This window comes from Chionomys nivalis, chromosome 2 (genome assembly GCF_950005125.1).
Source record: "Chionomys nivalis chromosome 2, mChiNiv1.1, whole genome shotgun sequence".
NCBI lineage: Eukaryota > Metazoa > Chordata > Mammalia > Rodentia > Cricetidae > Chionomys > Chionomys nivalis.
In genome coordinates this window covers 85,086,908-85,113,004 of record NC_080087.1, presented here as the reverse complement: position 1 = coordinate 85,113,004, position 26,097 = coordinate 85,086,908, and the positions used below count along the sequence as shown (strand labels likewise).

General features: G+C 43.0%; 1 protein-coding gene across 1 annotated transcript; it reads left to right on the top strand.

The window, feature by feature from the left end:
- Positions 1-8,997: 8,997 nt before the first annotated feature.
- Positions 8,998-10,021, top strand: LOC130869636 (40S ribosomal protein SA-like). Its single transcript, XM_057761943.1, has one exon. It carries the CDS (start codon positions 9,070-9,072, stop codon positions 9,952-9,954), a length of 885 nt encoding a protein of 294 aa, XP_057617926.1. The 5' UTR covers positions 8,998-9,069; the 3' UTR covers positions 9,955-10,021.
- The last annotated feature ends 16,076 nt before the right edge of the window (positions 10,022-26,097 follow it).

Below are 26,097 nucleotides of genomic sequence, written 5' to 3'. Positions count from 1 at the left end.
AAATCAAAACCTCTTCTCCAATATAACATTTTGAGGTCAACAGATCTTCAAAGTATTTAGGCTGATTTAATTCTGTAGTTTTTCCCATTATCCAATGTGTCTCCATAGCTCTCCTTTCTCATCAGAATTTATAAAATTTAAAACTAATAAAGCATTATGAAATCTATGCCTTGGGGTCTGTATTACCCCTTTCTATTCATGAAGCATAATTTTTAGAGTTCAATTTGTTTGATCTATACCTGCTTGTCCGGTAGGATTGTGTGGTGTACCTGGAATAAGCTTAATGTTGTAATATGCAAAAAACTTTGATTTTACTAGAGATATATACTGAAGCATTTTCAGTCTTGATTTTTACAGGTATGCCTGTGATGTCCATAACTTGTAAGGAATGTGTGATTGCAGAATTGGCCTTTTTAGAAAGAAAAGCAGCTGCCCCTCAAAATCCTAAATATGCACCAATGGTGGGCGATCCATATTTTAATTTTTCAAATTCGGCAAAATGAAACATGTTCATTTGCCAAATTTTTTTTCTTTGAGTACCCTTTGAGTGACGTCCTGCAAGTAGTGGAGTTGGGTTACACAAGCTACAAGTAGCACGCCACTTATCATTTCCCTGGTTTGTAGGCAAGTGTTGGAAAATTCTCTTTTAAATCTTTGCCATTGACATGGTGTTTTTGATAAAATTCTGAGGTGTATATGTAGCAAATTTACTACCAATCCTCAATCGGTTTCAGCATTACCTTGTGTTAGAGGGCCTGGCCGACCCATATGGGATCTAATTTAGTTGTATATAAGGTATAATTACTAATTCGGATTAGTTCTTATAACTGAATAGATAAGAAGGTCTGCCACATCCACGGCTGTCTCGCCTGTGTGACAAAATGCTTCTCAGGTGGTGGCTGTCTCAAAATGAGGGGCTCATGCTTCCCGGAGCTTGCCCCCGGTGGTTCCCTGGCAGTCTGGAGTTGAGGTGCCTGATTAGCCTCAAAGACCTCGTTCACTTTGTTCCTGGCGATGGTTTCTTGCATTGACTCTGCTTCTGTTCTATTTTTCTCTTGACAAAAACTTAATCTGTTCAAGGAACCAGGAAGCATTTCCAACGGCTCCTTGAATATGGAGGAACTGATGCGTCAGTTCCCTCCCTTGATTCAGTCCATTAATGTTATGATTAAAACTCCAGCTCGCTCTCTGGGGAATTTATAGATACCCTAGAACAGAAAGGGCTCATGATAGGAGATTTGGTAGAAGATGGGTAAATTATGAAGGAAAATGTATGGAATGGCATGAGTTACCATTTATGGAGAGGCTAGCCAGAATGAGAAACCCCTGGTGCATTTTAGATAGGAAAGAAAGGCAGGCTATTCTTGATAACATGAAGTCAGTCATTCAATATTGGAACAAACCCTGGGGGTGGAATCCTGAAGAATGGTGTTTGGGTTACCTTGGTTACCTTGAGGGCAGATATGATTTAGGGCCATGAGGAAGCACAGTTGAAGAATGGTGTTTGGGTTACCTTGGTTACCTTGAGGGCAGATATGATTTAGGGCCATGAGGAAGCACAGTTGGTTAGTGGTGTGAGATGAATTTCAAAGAAAAGCTCTGCCCACCTGGCCCTGACCACAAGACTTGCTGAGAATAATCAATTGTCTGTAATCATTTTTCTATGGAAACTTTTATGTCTGCCAACGTCCTTCTGTAATCTCTTAAAAGTGATGCTTGAATTTTAGTAACGTTGCAGCAGATTCAAATCTCATTAGAGTTGTGTCTGTCTGTCATTCGCCGAATCCTGGGTTCTCCTAAGCCTTCACCCCTGTTCTCCCTCGGTCTTCGATCTCCAAAAGAGTCAGTCCGCGGCAAAGGTCAATTCTGAATCAACTGGATTAAGTTCAGCAGTTTTAGTGTGTAAAACAACTCTCTGGATATTGAAAGTCAGTAACTACATTATGAGGTTCTGGAAAATCTAACACTACCATGAGAATAGCATATAATTATGACTTTTGAACAGAATCCTAAGGCCTTTGAGTCACTTTATTCAAAGTTCCTGATTTGCAATCTGCCTTCACTGATTGCTTCCATCAGTATAGAATGCAGGGGCTCCAGAAATTGGTGTTCCCTGTACAATGTGAGGAAGGAACCAGTTATCTTACTGTTTTAAACTGAATTCTCTTGCTTTTTGTACCTTTGTTTTAATCTCTCCCCAAAATTACTGCAATCTCTTTGTAATTGTTCATTTTCTGCCCACAATGAGTCAATTTCAGCATTAGTAAAAGGTACTACAATATCTACTAGGGATATTCCTGCTACTTTGGTGAAGTCTCAATTTCCCTTTTAGAATAAACCCAGAAACCTTTTCTATAGAGGTCTTTAACTTGTTTTTACTCTCTTTGTGTGGTAAAGATAAAATCCTAAGTTAGTATCATCTCTCTGGTTTAAATTGCTGTAGGGAGTGTGTAGAAGGTAAAATAACCAGAAAGGGATCAAGCTCTGAATCTAAACAATCCGCATGTGCATCCTGCAATTTCTTTTGTACAGAAGCCAATTCTCCCTCAGCTTCAGATGAAAATGTTCTTGGACTATTTAAGTCGTTGTCATGTTGTAGTTTTGAAATAAATCCCTCAGTTCTTGAGTTGTTAATCCAACTGTGGGCTGTAGCCAGTTGATGTCTCCCAGACATTCCTGAAAGTATTTAACAGGCTGCAATTAATCTTTTTTGATTTGTATCTTTTGAGGTTGTTGTTTTTTTTTTTTTGTAAACGTATCATATACTTTAGGTAATTAATACAATCTTCTCTTTGTATTTTTTTTCAGGAGCAATTTATAAATCCAAACAAGGCAAAATTTTCTTTACTTCCTCAAACTTCTTTTCTAAAGTATCTACATTTGAATCAGCCAGCAAGATATTATCCACATAATGGGAAATTACAGATTGAGGAAACTGTACACAAATCATTTCTAATGGCTGTCATATTTAATATTGACACTGGGTGGGGCTGTGTAATTTCCCTTGTGGGAAAAGTTTTCACTGATATCTCTTATCAGCCAGAGAATTACTATAAGTAGACATTGTGAAGGCAAATTTTTCTCTAGCCTTTTCTTTTAAACAATGAACAAAAAGCAGTCTTTTAAATCAATAGTTATAATGGATCATCTTTTATGTAATCAATATGACAGAGGAATCACAGGCTGTAAAGAGCCCATTGGCTGAATCACCTTAGTAATGGCTCTTAGATATGTTACCATTTTTTCATTTTCCAGAATTTTTAAAGAACAAATACAGGACAATTCCAAAGACTTATCGATTATTTGATGTGGAGCATTTAGCTGCTCCTGGACCAGCTGTTCTAAGGCCTGTGAATTTCCTGATGTCAAAGGGCATTGTTCCACCCAGGCAGATTTGTCAGTTAACCATTTTAAAGTTAGAGCTGTTGATACTTTTGAAAGATCAGCAGCTGTTGTGCCCTGTTTTTGTACAACCGGAATGGTCAGTGACTGTCCTTTATAAGACCTTGTAATATTCTTTCCAGTAATATATGTAAGCTCATAGTTTCTTTCTGAGATTGGAGATTTTCCTCTGTTGTAGCCATTCACGTACCCATAAATTCATACCTGTTAGCCACATATGGCTTTGATTTTCCTCTCTGCTCTTCTGGCCCCACACATTCAATTCATCTTGTGCTCCTCCATCCCCTCCCCCAAGAAAAAGTTCTAATCCCTAAAAGTTGAACATTTTCCTCCAAGAGGCCAATTTGGAAGACAAGATTCTGGTACAACCATTGTAACATCCTCCCCTGTGTCTATAATGTCATTTGTTTCTATTTTTATTTTTGGTCTCCAATATATCATAGAAGTCTGCCAAAAATATTTACTTGATGGTTTCTCCTGAAATTTTTGTTTTATTTTCTAAAACTGATCTATCATCCAGCGCAGTATGGTTTATAGTATCTATTTCTTTTTTTCAAATTGAGTGATACATTTTTCTCTGTTCCCCTCCCTTTCTCCTTCTCCACTTCCACCCTCTCCCATGTCCCCCACACTTCCAATTTACTCAGGGGATCTTGTATTTTTCTCTTTCATATATAGATCCTTGTATGTCTCTCTTAGGGTCACTTTCTTTTTCTTTTTTTAAATATATATATATGCTCTACCTGCATGTGCCAGAAGATGGCATCAGAGCCCACTATAGATGGTTGCTAGCCACCATGCAAGTCTTGGGAATTGAACTCAGGACCTCTGAAAGAGAATTCAGTACTCATAACCACTGAGCCATCTCTGTAGCCCTCAATATAGTTTTAACACCAGGCATTAGGTCCTTAATTGTTCTGGGATGTAGTTTCATACAACAAAATGAGACATGGAGATCTGAGAGTTTCCCCAAAGCGTTTGACAATAGCAAAATATTATCCTTACTGTCCTTGATGGTCTGCACTCACTGGTCCTTGTTGGTCTTTGCCACATCTTCTGCCTACTCTAGAAGGCAGGGGTGTTCTGTTTGGATTAGTCCTAGAGAAAACATTGCTTCTAGTAATGCACAGTCTACAATCCCTTTTCAGGTGACCTTGTTTACTCCAATTAAAACATGTGACATTTTGACTTTTCTTCAACCCTCTGGAAATCACCTCTCCTATGCAAGTATCTTCATGGTTATGATTTCAATATTGAATGTATCTCAGATCCATTACTGTATGGATGCTGACCTTTGTAGATGGAAGTTTGTGGCCCAGCAACTCATGCAGTCATTCAGTCCCCAAAAGAAACACCCAGAGGCTTATATTTATTATAAACTGTTGATACAGTATTAATTAGTTTATTAATTATAAACTACTAATTAGCTCAGGTTTATCATTAACTAGCTCTTACAATGTAAATTAACCCATGATTCTTAACTGTGTGGCTTGGTACATTTCCCAGTGAGGCGTTCTCATCTTGCATCTTCTGTGTCAGGCTGGTGATTGATTCTGCCTTTCCTCCTCCCAGAATTCTCTTAATCTGGCTGTTCCACCTATACTTCCTGCCTTGCTACTGACCAATTAATGTCTTGTTAAACCAATACGAGTGACAAATCTTTACAGTGTAAAAGAGCATTCTCCTATACCATATCTTGCCTTTAAAAGCCTAATTATCTTTTTGCATTATGCATTAGCATTTTTTTTCTTTTTTTTCCTTTTTTTCCTTCTTTTCTTTTTTTTATTATTTTTATTCTTTTTTAATTAAAATTTCCACCTGCTCCCCGTTTCCCATTTCCCTCCCCTCCTCCCAAATATTGCCCCCTCCCCCCAGTCCCCTCCCCCTATCCCCACTCCTCTTCTCCTCCCCCCACACCATTCCCCCTCCCTCTCTATATTGAAGAGCAGTCCAAATTCTCTGCCCTGCGGGAAGACGAAGGTCTTCTATCTATGTCCAGGAAGGTGAGCGTCTAAACAGGCTAAGCACCCACAAAACCAGTTCATGTATTAGGATCGAGGTAGAGACAGAGTCTCAATTTGGAGCAACGGTCTGAGCTCTTAAGGTCCAAATGAGGAGCAGAAGGAGGGAGAACATGAGCAAGGAAACCAGGACCACGAGGGATGCACCCACCCACTGTGACAGTGGAACTGATTTATTGTGAGCCCACCAAGGCCAGCTGGTCTGGGACTGAATAAGCATGGGTTGAAACTGGACTCTCTGAGCATGGCGGACAATGAAGGTTGATGAGAAGCCAAGGACAATGGCACTAGGTTTCGATCCTAATGCATTAGCATTTTTAAAATCAAAGATTCAATTATTCGTGTAGCTTCTGAATTTGGTATCATTCTAGTCACAGCTGAAATCAATCTTTGTAAAAAAAAAAATCAATGAATTTTTTTTTGGGTCCTGTATAACTTTAATAAATGACTGAGTCCTCTTTCTGACTTCTTTTGTCCCAAGCACTCAAACTTGCTGCATGGCAGAGAGTCAGGGTGTGGTCACGAGTCATCATGTAGAGACTGTCTTTGTACATCAGCGTAATTGCCCTCTTGAAGACCTTGGTCTTGGGAGATTTCAAGACTTCTAGCCCACTTTGTTGTTCAGTGGTCCTAGCCTCAACGTCTTACCATATCCTCCACTGTAACTGTGGACCAGGTTCCAACATACTACTGTAACCAAGTCTTTCCAGTCTTGTGGGACAGGTCTATTACCGGTTGACCATGAAATTAACATCTGCTGCACAAAAGGTGAGTGTGTATATGCCCTGTAAAACTATAGCTTCCTTTATCTTCTCAAATCTAACATTACCACAGGAACCCAGTCAGCTCTGACACAGCCTTGGGAAAACCTGCCATTTGACAGTTATTTCTAGAAGGCGACTAAATAAATTAAGGCTGGTTCTTTGGCAGCCTTGGACTGTTCCTCTCTAAGTTTATGATGTAATGGTGTCATTGGTTCTCCTTTAAATTTCTCTTCCAATATTTGAATATCTTGATTATTAGTTTTCATCAGTTTTCCTAAGGCTTGTAACTTATCAGACATAATTCCATTATTTTCTTTAGTGATGTTTAGGCTTTGCATATTATCAGTAGTCACCTTCTCTAAAGCCTTTATCTCTTGGCAGTCATATCAACCAACTGTTTTAGGGATAAAACAAGAAGAATCAAAGGGATAACATTTATACTTGACATTACATGAATCCCATCTAAGTTAATTATCCCCTAACTCTCTCCATCCTAACAGTGTTCCCCATTTTTGGATGTGGAAAAAACCACTCTCGCTTTATTTTTTTATTTTTTTAACTAATCCCCGCTTTAAGAGTTCCCAATTGTCTCACCAAATCTGCTGATGATAACGGTAAAGTCTGGGGCCGGCTGCCTCTGCTTAGCATGTCTGAGCTGAAAAGCAGGCCGTGTCCATCCTGGCTGAGAACAGCTGTCCTGACCCTGTGTCAGCAGCCTGACGAGGGGTTCCAGGGAAGGCCCACACTTGTGGGGAGAAAAGGAGTCAAGCAGCCAGCAACCTGCAAGGGAAACGTGTGAACTCAGCCATGTGAGTGGCAGGAAGAGAAAGCACAGAGCTACTGAAGGCAGAGCTGCTTGGTGCTGAGGGGCTAAAAACAGAGGCATTTGGAGCCAAGCTCCTGTGGAGTTTGGGACTTGTGGACATTTGCTGTAGAGACTGCTATAGGAAAATTCCAGAATTGCTCAGTGGGATTGGGAAAAAAGGGAAAGCCAGAGAGACATGAGGTGACTCCCCAGCAAAACACAGTTCTAACCCATGAACATGGCTTAACCTTGTCTGTCTTTGTAATCCCATCTCAATCTGAGGGGTGAGTCCAGTGCTCCTAAGCTGATCCCTAACCCCCTGCCTTGCTCCTAGCAATGCTCCCACCATCCCCTGAACTTCTTTCCTAATAGAACTAATTTCTACATCTATGTACACATAGGTCACCTAAATGGGGTGTCTCCAATAGGAACCTCTGACCAGAAATCCAGGCATATACTCAATACCTTCACACAGAGTTCTCTAGACAAGCTCAGATTCAGCATGGCCCCAAACCTACTTCTTTTTTGTTGTTTGTTTGCTTTTTTTTAAAAGACAGGATTTCTCAGCATACTCCTGGCTGATCTTTGTAGGTTGTCCTGGAACAGAGATCTACCTGTCCTGGCTACTCAGTGCTGGAATTGAAAAGTGTGTATCACCATTGCCTGGCACAAATCTTCTTCGTAAAATTCTTCCTAAAAAATTATCCCACCAAGCTTTCCACTTCATCTAACAGCATTTCCTATCTTCCAATGACTCACAACTCTCCTTGGTTTGTAGGTATAAAAGGCTGGAGATGGCTCAGTGGTTAACAGATTGGCTGCTATTCCCATCACCTACATGGCATCACACAATGGTCTATAACTTCAGTTTCCAGGGACCGAAGCCTTTTTCCGGTCTTCCTGAACACTGAATGTTACATGAACAGACATGCATTCGAGCAAAACACACATACAAATAACAGTCTCTTCAGCTCAAGATGGCACCAGTGCCCTCAGAATGAAAGTCCCTAGGCTCATCTGCTCGGTCTCCCATCTTCCCCCAAGCGCATCTCCAAGGCTCTCAACACTTGGGTCTCTCTGTAGAGAACACTTTTCCAGCCTTCCTTGCACTGGGTACCTCCCCCAGGCCCCCAATCAGCCAGGTGAGGGTGAAAAGACCTGACCAGGGGCTGCCTCTGAGGTCAGAGGAGCTCAGGACTGTCTAAGCTGTCCTGGGCCAGAGCACCATCCCAGGCCAAGTTAATCATGGCAGCAGCCACCTGCAGACCCGGAACTGAGCGAAGACTCTCAGGGATGGGAAGTAGCAAAGTTCTGCTGGCCTGTACTGACCAGTCCAGGTGTCACCCATGCGACATGTTCCAGAGTCACCAGGATTCTTTGAGTTACTTAACCTGAGGAGGCAACAAAAACTCAGACTCTCAGATCATCTATACTTATACCTGGCGTGTGGCACTTGAGCAATGCTGGAAGTGCCTCCTGGGACTCAAAGTGCTGAGGCTTCTGGGTAATGTAGTATCCTCAAGCCATGACCCTTCGTGGGAGAGAACACCCTAAAGTTGGACCAAGGGTATGCACAGGCACTTGGCTATCAGCCTCGTCGGTACACCGAAGTTCTGGTCTCTCTCCTGCAACAAGAGACTTATCATAATGCCATGGAAAGGACTGCGCCCATCACAGAAGAGTAGAGAGTCCTTTTTTTTAAGATATTCTCCAATGCTACTAAATCAGATTACACAGGCAAACAGATTTGTCTGACTCAAGAATTGTGTTCAGCTGATGACTTTTGAGTTAATAATATTTCCTTATATCTATGCATATGTGTGTGAACTGACCCTTTATAAAGTCAGTTGTGGGGCTGGTGAGATGGCTCAACAGGTAAAGGCACTTGCTCCCTACCCTGGCAACCAAAATTCAAGCCCCTGGACCTGCAAGGCAGAAGGAGAGCACTTTTGACCTCTATATTATACACACACGCACACACACACAAATAGCAAAGTACCCTTTCCTCGCTGCCCCGGGACGGGTCCATACGGCGTTGTTCTTGGTTCCCGACGTAACTTAAAGGGAAACTTACACGATGTCCGGAGCCCTTGATGTCCTGCAGATGAAGGAGGAGGATGTCCTCAAATTCCTCGCTGCAGGCACCCACTTAGGTGGCACCAACCTCGACTTTCAAATGGAGCAGTACATCTACAAAAGGAAAAGTGATGGCATCTACATCATCAACCTGAAGAGGACCTGGGAAAAGCTGCTGCTTGCAGCTCGGGCTATTGTTGCCATCGAGAACCCTGCTGATGTCAGCGTCATCTCCTCCAGGAACACTGGGCAGCGAGCTGTGCTGAAGTTTGCTGCCGCCACTGGAGCCACTCCGATTGCTGGCCGTTTCACCCCAGGGACCTTCACTAACCAGATCCAGGCAGCCTTCAGGGAGCCACAGCTTCTAGTGGTGACCGATCCCAGGGCTGACCACCAGCCCCTCACAGAGGCGTCTTACGTGAACCTGCCCACCATTGCCCTGTGTAACACAGAATCACCTCTGCGCTACGTGGACATCGCCATCCCACGCAACAAGGGAGCTCACTCAGTGGGCCTGATGTGGTGGATGCTGGCCCGGGAAGTACTCCGCATGCGTGGCACTATCTCCCGTGAGCACCCATGGGAGGTTATGCCTGATCTTTACTTCTACAGAGACCCAGAGGAGATTGAGAAGGAAGAACAGGTTGCTGCTGAGAAGGCTGTGACCAAGGAGGAGTTTCAGGGCGAATGGACTGCACCAGCTCCTGAGTTCACTGCTGCTCAGCCAGAGGTGGCTGACTGGTCTGAGGGGGTGCAGGTGCCCTCGGTGCCCATCCAGCAGTTCCCTACTGAAGACTGGAGTGCCCAGCCAACCACTGAGGATTGGTCAGCAGCTCCCACAGCGCAGGCCACCGAGTGGGTTGGAGCCACCACTGAGTGGTCCTGAGCTCCTCTGCAGACACCTGAGCAAAGGGAAAAAAGGTGGAAGGAAAATAAAGTTCCTACAAGCTGTCAAAAAAAAAAAAATAGCAAAGTAAGTCATGGTCCCAGAAGCCTGAGACATCTGCCCACATCCCAACTGTGGTCAGGTTATATTGATGGAACCCAGAGGCCCACAGGAGAATTTTAACTGAGGCACACTACACATACGCAATTGGTCAACCATCCAAAGAGTGAAAAAAAGGAACAGATTTTGCTGTCCGGAGCCTGTGTGGTCATCATCAGACACTTGGCTTTTCTGGTCCTTCACTGCTCCATGTTCCCCAGGATAATATTATAATGTGGATATTATTTATGTGCCCTATGGATTATGGCCTATGAAAGTGACAGACACAATGGCTGTGGTGACTGTGGTCTCCTAAGGTGTTCTGCAGGGGCATTTTTCAGCGCTGCAATTCAGTAGTGACAGTTCAAAGTCCCTCTGGTTGTCACTGTTATGTCCCAACCCATTCAATGCCCAACCACAAATCCAAACTGTCCAGGCTCCCCTATGAATCACAAGACTTTTATTGTTGGAATCCTGTTTTTAGACATCTGGAGGGTATGGGTAGGGCTTGCCACATCTATGCAGATGAGCAGGCAAGTGGCTTCCTTGAGTTTTCTGGTGAAGGCAGAATCATCTGCAGTAAGGGTAAGCATGTATTTTATCCTGCAAAAAAAAAAAAAAGGTGGCAAAGCATCAGAGGTGAAGGAGATCTCAGCAGTCATACACGGGACACCACTTGGGAGGGACCTGCACTCTGTCTAAAACAGATCCTGTGTCTGACTTGGCCCAGGGAGTCTCCTCTCCATTCTGTCTCCAACAGACCACATTAGGATGAGCCTTGTAAACTGCTCCAATCCAGACTGAAGGTAAGAGCCACCTGCCCTCGGGACACCATGGGCACATGTGGGGCACCATGGAGAAGCAGCTGGGGAAGGCCTGGCGGGGGCTCCAGATGACCCTGCAGGCAGCTGTGGCCCCACAATGAATTGATTCCTGTCACATGATGACCTCAGAGACATGCAGCTGGGGTGTTGACAATCCCACCAGTTCTGGGGATAAGAGTGGATTCAGTTAGATTCTGCAGCTGAGTATCCCATGCCTGGATTCTACACAGTGACCTCAGAGATCCAGGGGACAAGAAAAACCATGAGTGTTTGGGGTGTGGTGGTAGACTTGAAAAGTTGTTATGAAAGATCTGGGCTGGAAGAGAGGTGCCAGGTGCTGACATGGCTGGACTCAGAAGCCTGGACCAGAAAGCCAAGTGGAGACCATGTGGTATTTTGGGGCAAGGGTCTTATCCTAACCCTAACCCTCTTGGTGGGTCTGGTCTGGCTTGACTGAGCTGAGCAGTCAGTGTCCTTCCTGCTCCTTCCTCCTGACATCTTTCTGGGTTAACAGAGGAGCTGCAGTGCTGGGGAGGAACACAGGCTCCATCTCTAAGCTGGGGTGAGCAGGTGAGCACACAGGCTCCAGGGCCAGACACACAGAGAACTCTGTGCATTTGCCTTGTCTTCCTCTGTCAGCTTGTTATCAACACACATCTTTATAGTTTTAGCAACGTCCAATATGTCAGGGTCATTCTTGTACTGGCTCACGAAATCCAAATAGTCAGGCACAGATGGGCCAAGGAAAAGAGGAATCTCCTTCCTTAAAGTTGGGCAAATGTCACAATCTGGAACACAAAGTAATGGTGATCCTCCCTTGAAAGCTGTGCATTAGAACACAGATGTCCTTTCTGGGGAGTGAGGTGTGAGGGCCCAGGAGACCCTGCATCCCTGACACCAACATCCTAGAACCCACTTCCCCGAGGTCACCCACATCCTAGTACCCACTTCTCTGAGGTCACCCACACCTTGAGGTCAGAAGCAGGGCAGCCCCCAGCAACACAAGAGCACCAGTGAGCTTCATGGCAATGGTGGTAGGTGCTCCTACCCAGCTTGGGACCCTTTTTTAAAAGGTCCTGCTCTGCTCAGGGTGCAGGGAGGGTTCTCCCTTCCCAGAACCCTCCTTGACACTTCCTGGGGTGCAAGCTACGGACACCAGCGAGCGCAGACATGGCGGGATAGTCCAGGCATGAACCAGTGAAACCCACACTGAGAGAAGATTGCCCCACTACAATTAAATCAAGTAGGTTTTTTTGGGGGCTGGTCTGCAGAGTGGGAGGCCTTTTATTGGTGAGGTCCACAGGTGAACGGGGAGCCTGGTCCTGTCCCTGAAGACCCTCCTGAGTGGGTAGCGTGTTCTAGGCCCTCGGCGGGACACAGGAAACGGAGCGGGGGCATTCCCCTACCCCCTTGACCCACCGGTTAGCCTGCGAGGGCTGGTACCCTCTGCTGGGGCTGCTCCTCCTCTGCTGCGACCTCTCTCTCCCTGGCACATCCCAGCTTGCGCCCAGGGGCCTCCTTCACTCCCCCTCCCTTCCGCGGGGCCGCAGGATCACCCAGTATAGCCTGTTTGGGTGCTGGGTTGGGAGCTCGGGGCAGAGGGCAGGGGGAGTTTCTCTGTTTTGGTGGCTGGCCTGCAGAGGGGTAGGCCTTTTGTTGGCGAGGTCCCTGGTGAACGGGGAGCCTGGTCCTGGTCCTGAAGATCCTTCTGAGTGGTGAGAGAGATCTTGGCCCATGGCAGGAGCCAGGAAACGGATTGAGGGCATTTTGTAAGCGGGGCCCCTGGCCAGCAGGGAAACCTGATCCTGTTTTAAGAGACCCATTAGATAGCATCAATAGGAGGAGATGGACAGGTGCCAAGGCAAGAATTCACCCAACAATCTGAAAAACAACATGAAAACACCAGAACCCAATGATCTTACAACACAAGGACTTGAACACCCTAACACAGAAGAAGTGTAAAAAATGGACTTTATGAAAGCAATAGAGTCTCTTAAACAACATGTAAAAAATGACCTTATAGAAATGGATGAGAAGTATAACAAAAAGTATGAAGGAATGAGTAAATGCGTAAATGATACCGTGGGAATCCAAGAAAAAACGATCAAACAGGTAATGGAAACAGTTCAAGAATTGAAAACTGAAATGGAAGCAAGGAAGAAAACACAAACTGAGGACCAGCTGGATATGGAAAATCTAGGTCAACGAGCAGAGACTACAGAAACAAGCATAATCAATAGAATACAAGAAATAGAAGAAAGAATCTCAGATTCTGAAGACACCATAGAGAAAATAAATGCACTGACCAAAGAAAACAGTAAAGTCATCAAATTCTCATCACAAAACATTCAGGAAATATGGGACACAATAAAAAGACTAAACCTAAGAATAATAGGGATAGAAGAAGGAGAAGAGTCACAGCTCAAAGGCCCAGAAAATATTTTTAACAAAATTATGGAAGAAAACTTTCCCAACATAAAGAAAGATATTCCTTTGAATATTCAAGAAGCATACAGAACACCAAACAGACTGGATCAAAAAAAAGATCCCCTCGCCATATTATAATCAAAACACAAAATGTACAGATTAAAGAAAGAATATTAAGAGCTGCAAAAGAAAAGGGGCAAGTAACTTATAAAGGTAAAACTTATCAGACTTACACCTGACTTCTCTATGGAAACCATGAATGTGGCTGACAATGGGGGCTGAGAAGCCAATGATAATGGCACTGGGTTTTGATTCTACTGCATGTACTGGCTTTTTGGTAGCTTAGTCTGTTTGGATGCACACTTTCCTAGACCTGGATGGAGGGGGGAGGGCCTTGGACTTCCCACAGGGCAGGATACCTTGACTTCTCTTAGGACTGGAGAGGGAGGAGGAGGGGGAGGGGGGAGAAGGGGAGGGAAATGAGAGGAGGGGAGGAGGTGGAAATTTTTAATAAAGAAAAAAAGGAAAAAATTACCAAAAAAGATATTTTGCAGCCTACATACAATAGCATCTATCTATGTGTCTATCTATCTATCATCTATCTATATATCATCTATCTATCTATCTATCTATCTATCTATCTATCTATCTATCATCTATCATCTATCTATCTCTCTGGATACATAGATTTACTGCAGTGTGTGGAATGTGTGAACTGGGCATTAATATTAATAATTAAGGTTGGATTAAAAAACATGTTTGCCTCAACTAAAAGAAAAAAGAAAAAGAAAAAAAGAAAAACAAAACGTCTTCCTGACTCAGCATTAGCCGCAAAAATTGTGCATATTCTTTAAAAAGTTGTGGCTTCCTGGTTGGTGCTGGTAGCACAAACTCTGGCTCTTTTGGGAGGTGCTGCGCTTAAATGGAGTTTTTGAGCAGATTGCTACTAATTGCTTAATGTCAGCATAGACATGCTGTGTCCCTGGAGCTGGGGTGGTGAGCATGATTCACAGAGGTGATGAACATGCCTCTGCCATGTTGGATGGGGTGAAGCAAACAGGCAGGGCCACGGAGTTGGTCCTAGTCACACTTGCTTAGCATTTAAAAAAAGGTTCAACTGGCCAGAAAATGATTACAGATATGCAATAATGATAGATTTTGACAAAAATAAACCTCTAAAGGTGACACAATGTGTTTAAAAAGTGTATGTAGGCTTGAGAGAGAGAGAGAGAGAGAGAGCAAAAAGAGTATAGACAGTTATAAAAGAGTACAGTCATAGATTAAAGGAGTAAAGATAATAAAATATATATTAAACTTGTAGAAAAAGAAATAGAGTAGGAAAAATAAGGTACATAAAGATGGAATATACACAGAGAGTCTGAATTATATATACTACTCTGTTTTCTTTGAATTTTTTACTGTGAATGAGCTAACTACAGAGAGACATTTCATTTTATGGGCTGCTAAGCTAAACCAACATACATATTTTAAGGTATCTTGACTTCAAATTTGAGTCTAAGGATATGTTGCTTTGGAAAAGAGATTCTGCTTTTGTTTCCACAGAAGATGAGAACCTGTGGATTCCTTCAAGGCTAATGTGGTTTTATGGAACAAGACTTCTTGAAATGTCTCTGTGAACCCTATAAAACACATCCCCCAACAAACATTGGAGAAAACAATGCCCAAATTCCCAAAATGGTTGTTTATAATTGTTTTTTTTTTATTTAAGAGGGGATATGATATAGAGATGAATACTTTGCATTGGTATGGATCTTGGTCTATTGATACAGATTTAAGGTCAATTTTACTATACCGTGTATATGTATTTTAACTCTTGTTTAAGATATTGTGTTTGTGCAGCTCATTTTAAAATGTAATGTATAAGCCAGGCAGTGGTGGTACATACTTTTAATCTTAGCACTCGGGAGGCAGAGACAGGTGGATCTCTGTGAGTTTGAGGCCAACCTGGTCTATAAGAGCTAGTTCCAGGACAGGCTCCAAAACTAGAGAAACCATGTTTCAAGAAAACCAAAAAAAAAATGTAATGTATAATTTAAAATTACATATTAATAGATAGTCATTTATATAGTCAAACTTGTAGTCATGTGAGTTAGGTTTTCTAAATATACAGAGATATATTTCAGTTTGATAGATAATCTTCAATACTTTTCAAAGACCTACAGAATATGTTATTTAAAATGTTTTAAGAAGTTAGACTTTTTCAACAATGAGATATGTCTTCTCCTGGAAGCACCAATTACTTCAAGAGCATGATGGGCACTGAAGAGGCTTCTTATGGAGTTTGGTAGCTATTTGGGCAAGAAACTGCTATTGCCTGGACTGCTTTATGGTTTTCTGTATGAACTGGACATACAGGACCCATAGAAAAGTGACTGTGGAACTTTCCAAAAGGTCCTTCAGATTTCCTTTTTCACAGAAGAAACTGCCAGACATTCTGCAGGACACAGAAGAAAGCAACTGATGAACAAGGCATAACAGTTCTTCAAATTTCCTGCTTCACTGAAAAGTCTGCCAGATATTATGGGTCTATAGGCTGAAAATGAATGCCCTAACATTACAAAAGAGCTTTAGGCAGCGAGATGTCTCCGTCAATTCTAGGGTTTTGGAAGTTGCTTACAATACACTTCATGTTTACTTAGGTAATATTATATTATATCCTTCTGGAGTCTTTGATGGAGTTAAAGACGAATAGTCATAACTACAGTTTTCCTTAGTTATGATAAAAGATAAATTAAAAATAAAACTTCAGACTCACAAAGAAATATCATAACTATAATCCTTGCTTAATAACTGTTTTGTATATCTAATTTTACTATGATAAAGTTAAAGCCTTTCTTTTTAATTAGACAGGAAAGTGGAGATGATGTGGGATGTCCTTCTGTATATATGTTGCTTTATTGGTTGATGAATAAAGCTGTTTTGGCCAATGGTTTGCAAAGTGAACTCAGGCAGGATATCTGAACAGAGATAAAGAGAGAGAGTGGGCAGAGTAAGGGAGACACCATGTAGCTGCCAAAGGAGAAAGATGTTACTGCCAGAACCTTACCAGCAGGCCACAGCCTCGTGGCAATACACAGATTGATAGAAATGAGCTAAATTAAGATGTAAGAGCTAGCTAGGAATATGCTAGAGTCATTGGCCAAACAGTGTTGTAATTAATAAAGTTCCTGTGTCATTATTCGAGTCTGGGTAGCCAGGAAATGAACAAGCAGCCTCCACCTACATGTGAGGCTGACTGCTGCTGCTAGAACAGTAGCAGCCTGAGTGGGTGCCAAGGCAGCTACCTAGTTTGGCAGCAGCCCCAGGAGGGGTCCAGAGAAAACCCACAGCCTACTGGAAGAGGGAACCTGCTGTCTGGAAAACACACACAGGGCATCATGGGGAAGAAGTACATGTAGCCAGAACTGGCCAGTGGTGCAGGGCTAACTATGGCAGCATTTGGAGCCCAAGCACCTGTGCAGTTTACTACAGAGAGGCTGCAACAGATAAACCACAGACTTGTTCAGAGGTCTTGGGGGGAAAACCTGGGTGACAGGGCAATGACTCTAGCTGTGTGTAACTCTGGACTGTGCCAGTGTCTGCAAAAGCCACAAGCAAGTGGCTTTTTTGTGAATTCATGCCCCAAAAGTTGGGTGGCAGATGAAGTGTGATACTAATTGATCTCATCAATTAAAAACCCAGAGTCATATATTGAGGGAAAAGTTGATAGAGAAGCAAAGGAGCAACTACAATCATATGCCTGCTTGATGGCCTGAATAAGCCCATCAAGATCCCCTGGAACTGGAGTTATAGTCAGTTGTGTGCTGCCGTGTGGGTACTGGGAACTGAACTCCTGTCCTCTGGAAGAGCAACCAATGTTCTTAACCACTGAACCATCTCTCTATCCCAGGATGTTTTCTTCATTAGAAAGTTCCTCTTTATTCACTGGTAGTGTGGTTAAAATAATCTGTATCAGGAGAAAATATTTTTTAAATAATCAACTATAAAATGCAAAGTAACTATAAGTACAATTATTTATTCAATTATGCTTCATACAGTCCTGAGATAGCATTATTGTTGAGATGTATAAGGAGATAGTCTCCTTAGTTTGATCATAGGGCTCTGATATATGGGAAGTGAGAGAAGAATAAGAAATTTGACTACCTTCAAGATTTTTACATTTAAATATTTGAGAAAAACAAAAATTGAGAGACTGAGCTGGGGAGTATCTATAGTAAGAAATCTTACAGCAAGAAACAACCACTTTATTCCATAAGGCAATAATGCCAACATGCCTTGCATCTTGGTTAAGCCTCAAACAAAACCCTTGGCTCTGTTGAGTTGCTTCATGAAAAGATGGATGAGTACTTACTGTAAAATGTTGCAGCTTGTAGTACAGGACTTGGGAGGCAGAGGCTGGCAGATCTCTGTGAGTTTGTGACCAGACTGGTCTGCAAGGAGAGTACCAGTACAGCCAAGGCTGTTATACAGAGAAATCCTGTCTCCAAAACAAAACAAAAAGAGAATATCCCAACAAAGTTGCCAGAATTCATAGACAATTAGTGAAGTACTAAGTAAACCATGCTTAAAGAATGCTTGGTGAGTTTCTACTGCATCCCAAGAGTTGTAGTTGCCATGGCTAAATGAAGATTCAATAAAATAAATGTCATTTCCTCTGTTGTATTTGAACTGAGAGAAAACAGAGTACATGTGCATGAGGTAAATAGTAGCATGCATTACATGTTGTATATAGTAATATGTGTGAAAAAGAAGAAAGTTGGGGCTGGGGATGAAGAATTAGTTCCATTATTAAGAGTTTAGTGCTCTTGCAAAAGACCAGAGTTTAGTTCCCAGCACCCACCTTGGGCAGCTTCCAATTGCCTAAACTCCAGCTACAAGGATTTAATGCCCTCTTCTGGGCTCACAATAGATCTTCTCAGGTGCATAACCCCTCCACTCCATATAGATAAAATTAATAGTAAAACAAATCTTTAAATAAAAAAGAACTTTTGAGTTCATTTTAGGAGTTTTGGGTTAAAAGGAAAATCATCTTTCTTCCCAGGGCCAGATCAAATGAATTCATATGTTTGATGACTCAGTTCCTTGGTTAGTTTTTGCAATTATCTCCAAAATCAATTTTCATAGAATTCCAAATCAGTATTAAATCTGATAGCACAGTCATAACTCTGACAACTTATTCTAAGTGGTATTCTATAAAGTCAGTTCTGAGTTCCAATCTTAGGCCTGAGAGATATTTGTTCCTTCAGGCAGCCATTCGCTCTTATGAAGCAAGCTGAGATACATAGAATGCGCTCATGCAAAGTGCATGGAAATGTGCCATAGGCATGTCAGAGGAGCCGCAGTGGCAACTGAAGTGCCAGGTTTCAGCCCACCAGTGGGGGAACCCCTGATGGGTGACTCTCAGATGGGAAATGCCCGGAGACCACAGACTCCAGAATGACTTTTGCTTCTCCTGTGCCTTTACGTTTGCTGCTACCAACTTTCTCTGGTATGTGCCATGGTATGAATGGGTGTGGGAGATCCTACTACCTGTAATGTAGTGTTCACTCATGGAAACATCCCGTTCTACTGGGCATTTTCACCTGCGGATTGTCATGAAGATGGTTTCTTCTTAGTTGCACTGTCTAATTGATGACAAGAGTGTTAGTTTACATAGAGTTTTGATGATTGAAAATAAGAACAAGGGACTGGGTGATAGTGGTGCACACCTTTAATCCCAGCACTCAAGAGGCAGAAGCATGAAGATCTGTGAGTTTGAGGCCAGCCCAGTCTACAGAGCAATTTCTGGGATAGCCAAAAACTACACAGAGGAAACCCTGTCTCAAAAAAACTAAAAAGAAAGAAAGGGGGGAACAAGGGAGTATCACATAGCTAGAACACATCAGTTTCTGCTGAGGAACCATATCGACTGTGGCTTAGGTTAATAATTGAGAAAAACAGCTGAGTTTTAGTAGTTCGGCTAGCTTAAATCCTTTTAACCTTAGTGTTGGAAGATGTGTTCACAGGTTTTGGGATGCATCATAACTGAAACAATGCTTTGAAAATAACTTAAGGTTAGACTAAGATGTTTTTTTAAGCAGCTTTGAGGTTGGATGTCCAAGAAGACAATCTACAGTTATAGAAAGGCACAGAGCGAGGAACTCTTTAAGGTCAGGGAACAGGAACGAAGCAGTCCAGTTATCACTGTCTGACACACCTTTCTTGCTAATATTGGTTGATGACCAAAGGTGATGATTAATTCCTTATACCCATTTCTGCCCTCAATCTCATGATACAAAATCTATTCATGAGTGGGTATATACACTAAAGATTTAAAGTAGAGCTGACTGTTTTTCATGTATAAAAGTTTAGGTTGTGATTCCTTGTAAGATTACATTTCAAGGTAAGTAATAAAGTGATTGGGTCCTTTCTTTGTAATGGCAAAACACAGCCTGCCAGTAAAAGACCTGACTGAGAAGAATATCTTGCTTACTTATACTCTGTTAATCTGTAACAAGTTACTTAGATGTAAATGTATGTGGGTTCTTAGGATGATTTTGTTTTAATCATGTAAGAGAGATGAAAACATGTTTTATAATGTAATCATTATAATCATTCACTTGAAAAGCAGAATGTAGCCACATTGGAATTTCTATATTGCCTGAAAGATTTTGTCGAGGTATATAACTTGTAGAGGAAAAATAAAGACAGAGAGTAAGGAAGAATAAAGATAAAACTAGAAGGAAATCATCAAGGATGAGAGAGTTGAAAAAACTTTGAGATTCAGTGCAATCCCCATCAAAATCCCATCAAAATTCTTCACAGATCTGGAGAAGACAATAATCAACTTTATATGGAAAAACAAAAAACCCAGGATAGCCAAAACAATCTTATAAAATAAAGGATCGTCTGGAGGCATTACCATCTCTGACTTCAAACTCTATTACAGAGCTTCAGTATTGAAAACAGCTTGGTATTGGCATAAAAACAGAGAAGTCGACCAATGGAATCGAATAGAAGACCCGGACTTTAACCCACAAACCTATGAACACCTGATTTTCAATAAGGGACCTAAAAGTATACAATGGAAAAAAGAGAGCATCTTCAACAAATTGTGCTAGCAAAACTGGATGTCAATCTGTAGAAGAATGAAAATAGATCCGTATCTATCACCATGCACAAAACTCAAGTCCAAATGGATTAAAGACCTCAATATCAGTCCGAACACACTGAACCTGATAGAAGAGAAAGTGGGAAGTACTCTACAACACATGGGCACAGGAGACCACTTCCTTCGTATAACCCCAGCAGCACAGGGGCATCATTGAATAAATGGGACCTCCTGAGACTGAGAAGCTTCTGTAAAGCAAAGGACACTGTCACTAAGACAGAAAGGCAACCCACTGACTGGGAGAAGATCTTCACCAACCCCACAACTGACAAAGATCTCCAAAATATATAAAGAACTCAAGAAACTAGACCGTAAAGGGCTAATCAACCCAATTATAAAATGGGGCACTGAGCTGAACAGAGAATTCTCAACAGAAGAAGTTCAAATGGCCAAAAGACATTTAAGGTCATGCTCAACTTCCTTAGCGATCAGGGAAATGCAAATCAAGACAACTTTGAGATACCATCTTACACCTGTCAGAATGGCTAAAATAAAAAACACCAATGATAGCCTTTGCTGGAGAGGTTGTGGAGAAAGGGGTACACTCATCCATTGCTGGTGGGAATGCAAACTTGTTCAACCACTTTGGAAAACAGTGTGGTGGTTTCTCAGGAAATTCGGGATCAACCTACCTCTGGACCCAGCAATACCACTCTTGGGAATATACCCAAGAGATGCCTTATCATACAACAAAAGTATATGCTCAACTATGTTCATAGCAGCATTGTTTGTAATAGCCAGAACCTGGAAACAACCTAGATGCCCTTCAATGGAAGAATGGATGAAGAAAGTATGGAATATATACATATTAGAGTACTACTCAGCAGTAAAAAACAATGACTTCTTGAATTTTGCATGCAAATGGACGGAAATAGAAAACACTCTCCTGAGTGAGGTAAGCCAGACCCAAAAAGAGGAACATGGGATGTACTCGCTCATATTTGGTTTCTAGCCATAAATAAAGAACATTGAGCCTATAATTCGTGATCCTAGAGAAGCTAAATAAGAAGGTGAACCCAAAGAAAAACATATAGGCATTCTCCTGAATATTAAACTTCATCAGGCGATGAAAGGAAACAGAGACAGAGACTCACATTGGAGCACCAGACTGAAATCTCAAGGTCCAAATCAGGAGCAGAAGGAGAGAGAGCACGAGCAAGAAACTCAGGACCGCGAGGGGTGCACCCACACACTGAGACAATGGAGATGTTCTATCGGGAACTCACCAAGGCCAGCTGGCCTGGATCTGAAATAGCATGGGATAAAACCGGACTCGCTGAACATAGTGGACAATGAGGACTACTGAGAACTCAAGAACAATGGCAATGGGATTTTGATCCTACTGCGCATACTGGCTTTGTGGGAGCCTAGGCAGTTTGGATGCTCACCTTACTAGACTGGAATGGAGGTGGGTGGTCCTTGGACTTCCCACAGGGCAGGGAACCCTGATTGCTCTTTGGGCTGACGATGGAGGGGGACTTGATTGGGGGAGGGGGGAGGGAAATGAGAGGGGGTGGCGAGGAGGAGGCAGAAATCTTTAATAAATAAATTTAAAATAAAATAAAAATAAAAAACTTTAAGAGAGTTAGAAGGAACCAAGAGAGACACAAGGGACATTTTTGGATAGAGAAAAGAAACATGGCTTCTGGCAGCATCACAGACTGAGAACAACAGTCATGGTCCTCAGTGTAACAGGGACCTCGGACATCAGCATGGCCTCCAGGGGGAGCACAGACTATAGACATCCACGTGGCCTCTGGTCACAGCATGGATCATGGACACCACCGTGTCTGCGGTGGCCATGCTCCCACATCACTCCCATACTCGTCATTGCGTCTGTAGTTCCGCCATTCTCTGCTGCACACGTGGCTCTGTTCCCCCTTCTTTCCTCCAACACTGAATTCGCTTTTGGAAAGCATCTTCCCATAGGACCTGCCCTTCTCTACTTGTTCTGGGGACACTGCGGGCTCTGCAGACTTCTTCCTTGTCTTCCCTTGGAGCCTCCAAGGGTCTCTCAGGGTTCTCAGTGCTGAGCCACATGGCAGGTGTCAGTGGCTGTTGCTTCAGGTTTTCATGTTAATGGCAATGACAGGCTCCCTGATCGGATTCTGCGGACCAGCTCCTCCCTGCGCTCCAGTAGTTTATAGACAGAGTAGATGTTGAGGTGGACTGGGTCTGATTGCTGGATCTGTACCCAGATGTCAGCTGAGTTGGCCAACCTGGCCCTTCCAAGAGGCTACCCCTGAGACCTCTGTAATTGTTTGTATACGTGTCTGGAATCAGAATTACAGATGGTTCTGAGTTGTCATGCGGGTTCTGGAAATCAAACCCAGGTCCTCTGGAAGGGCAGTAAGTACTCTTAACGGGTGAGCCACTGGTCGCTCCAGCCCCTGCTATCGACTTTTGTATTCTCTATGTATTGGAATTCTTCTACCAGGAAGTGGAGCCACTCAGTGGCAGAGTGCTTGCTTAGCACCCACAGGCCCTGGGTTGACTCCCCAGCGCCACCCCAATCAGTCAGCCAACCAACATTATACACCAAAGATGGTGAAGTATTTTAATTTTGATTTTAGTATTTTCTTTTAGATTCTTGCTGTGAAACTTAGGCTGGCCTCTAATTCTCAATTTTCTGTGGTCCATGGCCATGTTTGGCTGACGTAGTACTTTTAGTTTTTGGTTTGTTTCTCTTAGCAAACTATCCTCCAGGTTCACTCATGAATGGCAATATTTTCTTTTTGTTGTTTTTGAGACAGGGTCTATGTATTCCTACCTGTCATGGAACTTACAGAGATCTGTCTGCTTCTGCTTCCTGTGTAGAAGGAACGGCAGGCTGCGTCCCGCCACCCGGCTAGCTTTACCCAAAATAACTACTCGGAAACTGTATTCTTTTAAACACTGCCTGGCCCGTTATCTGTAGCCTCTTATTGGCTAACTCTCACACCTTGATTAACCCATTTCTATTAATGAGTGTAGCACCACAAGGTGGTGGCTTACCAGGAAGGATCTTAACCTGCGTCCATCTTGGAGAGGAGAGCTATATTGTCTGCTTGATTCAGCTTTCTTTCTCCCAGAATTCTGTTCTGTTTTCCCCACCTACCTATGTTCTGACCTATTAGGCCAAGCAGTTTTCTTTATTAATTAACCAATGAAACAATAGATAGAAGACCCACCTACATCATACAATAACAAATATCTGCTAGTATTCATAGACACCTTCTCAGGATGTCTTTCCCTCCAAGAAAGAGACTGCTCAAGTTGTGGTCAAGAAACTTTTGGAAAAAGTCTTTCCCTAGTTCAGTCTACATAAGGTACTTGGGTCAGATAACGGCCCAGCCTTTATCTCCCAGGTAAGTCAGTTGGTGGCCAAGTTACTGGGGATTAATTGGAGATTACATTGTACTTACAGACCCCAAAGTTCAGGTCAGGTGGAAAGGATAAATAGAACAATTAAAGAGACTTTGACCAAATTGATGCTGGAGATTTGCACTAGAGACTGGGTTCAACTCCTACCATTGGCCCTATACAGAGTCAGAAATTCCCCTGGCTCACATGGGCTCACCCCCTTCGAAATCATTTATGGAGGTCCTCCGCCAGCCATATCCTTCTTTGATTCCAATGTTTCTGTTGATGCCACCTCCTCTACCATGCAGGCCTATCTGCAAGCTCTGCAGCTGGTGCAACAGGAAATTTGGAAGCCCCTTTCGGCCGCTTATTGTGAGAACAACCTTCCTTCTTGCCCCCATCCCTTCAAGATTGGCGACTCAGTCCTGGTGCAAAGACACCAGACCAAGACTCTCGAACCTCGCTGGAAAGGACCCTACACTGTACTCCTGATGACTCTAACCACGTTGAAGGTGGACGGGATTGCTGTGTGGATACATGGTTCCCATGTGAACACTGCACCTAGCCCAGAATGCGGAGAGACATCAGAGCAGATATGGAGACTTCAACGCACTCAAAACCCCCTAAAGCTAAGACTCATGTGAACCGTGTAAACCTTATATTCATACTTTTATTCTTGATGCCTTTGATCTGTAAGACCAAGGGAAATAGCCCACACACCCCTAAACAACTTACCTGGCAGGTCCTCTCCCAAAAGGGAGATATCATCTGGTCCATTACAGGCTCATACCCTCCTAACACTTGGTGGCCTCACCTATACCCCAAAATTTGTGATCTGATGACAGGATTAGACACATGGGACATTCCCAGTCTAACATATTACGACAGGCCAACCTCAGATGACGCATTACATGTCATGAAATGCTCGCTAGATCAGGGCATCACCTCCCAAGGCCAATATGTTGCAGCAGATCCTGGTTGTAAAGACAAACCAGCCAAAAGGAAACTACAACAGACATCTTTCTATGTATGTCCCCGAGATGGGAGAAACAAAAATCAGGCATATCGCTGTGGAGGACCAGAGAGTCTCTATTGCAAACAATGGTCCTGTGAAGCTACTGGGGACGCCTATTGGCGTCCTTCATCCTCATGGGACCTAATCACTGAGGACTTCTGTGTTAACCCAGGTAATGCCTCATATCCTCTACCATTTGGAGGATGACCTGCTAGAAACCCTCAAGGGAAGGCATAGACAGAAAAGAGAACCCGTGTCCCTAACCCTGGCTGCTCTGCTGGGACTGGGAGGAGCAGCGGCGGGGATAGGAACAGGAACAACTGCCCTTATACAAGGGAACCAACAATTAACCCAGTTTACAACTCGCTATAGACACAGACCTCCAGGCAATCAAGAACTCCATATCCTTGCTTGAAAAACCCCTCACCTCCCTGTCTGAAGTCATGCTCCAAAATAGAAGGGGTTTAGATTTATTATTTTTAAAGGAGAAAGGCCTTTGCGCTGCACTGGGGGAAGAATGTTGTTTTTATGCTGACCATGCTGGAGTAATAACAGACTCCATGACAAAATTAGAGAGAGGCTGAACCGTCAAAAGGATAGGGCAGCACAACAGAACTGGTTTGAAGGATGGTGCAGTAGGTCACCCTGGATGACCACCCTAATCTCTACCGTCATGGGCCCTTTAATACTTTTACTTCTGCTTCCTTTTAGGCCTTGTATTTTAAATCGCTTGCTGCAATTCATTAAAGATCGCTTGTCTATAGTTCAGACTTTAGTGCTTACACAACAATATCAGATGTTGAAACAGCAGGAGTCAGAACCCTAAGTTTTAAGATTAAAACTAGGGACATAAGAAAAGGAGGGAACGAAGAAAATAAATTGGGAAAAGGAGAATTTCCCCTGAGCTCCAAGCACCTGGACAGGTTCCTCATTCCCCTACCCATGCATATCCTGCCTGGCTGGAAAAATAACATCTTGGGGTTTCCACGAGAACCAGCTGGAACAAACAGCTACGTCCTAAGGTCGACCCTTATGCTAACGTGGTAAAAATATCAGGTTGTAACCTGCATCTGATAAGCTAATGTTGTGGGGTTTGCCTACAAAAGCTTGCTGGAATTGTTGTTCGGGGTGCTCTGCCTCCTCGGAGACCAGAAGCACTGGGTGCACAATTGTTAATAAATCCTCTTGCTCATTGCATCTGCTGGACTGGTTAATTGAGTCGCGGGGCTTCTCCCTGGAACTAAGACCCAAGGGTAAGGGTCTTA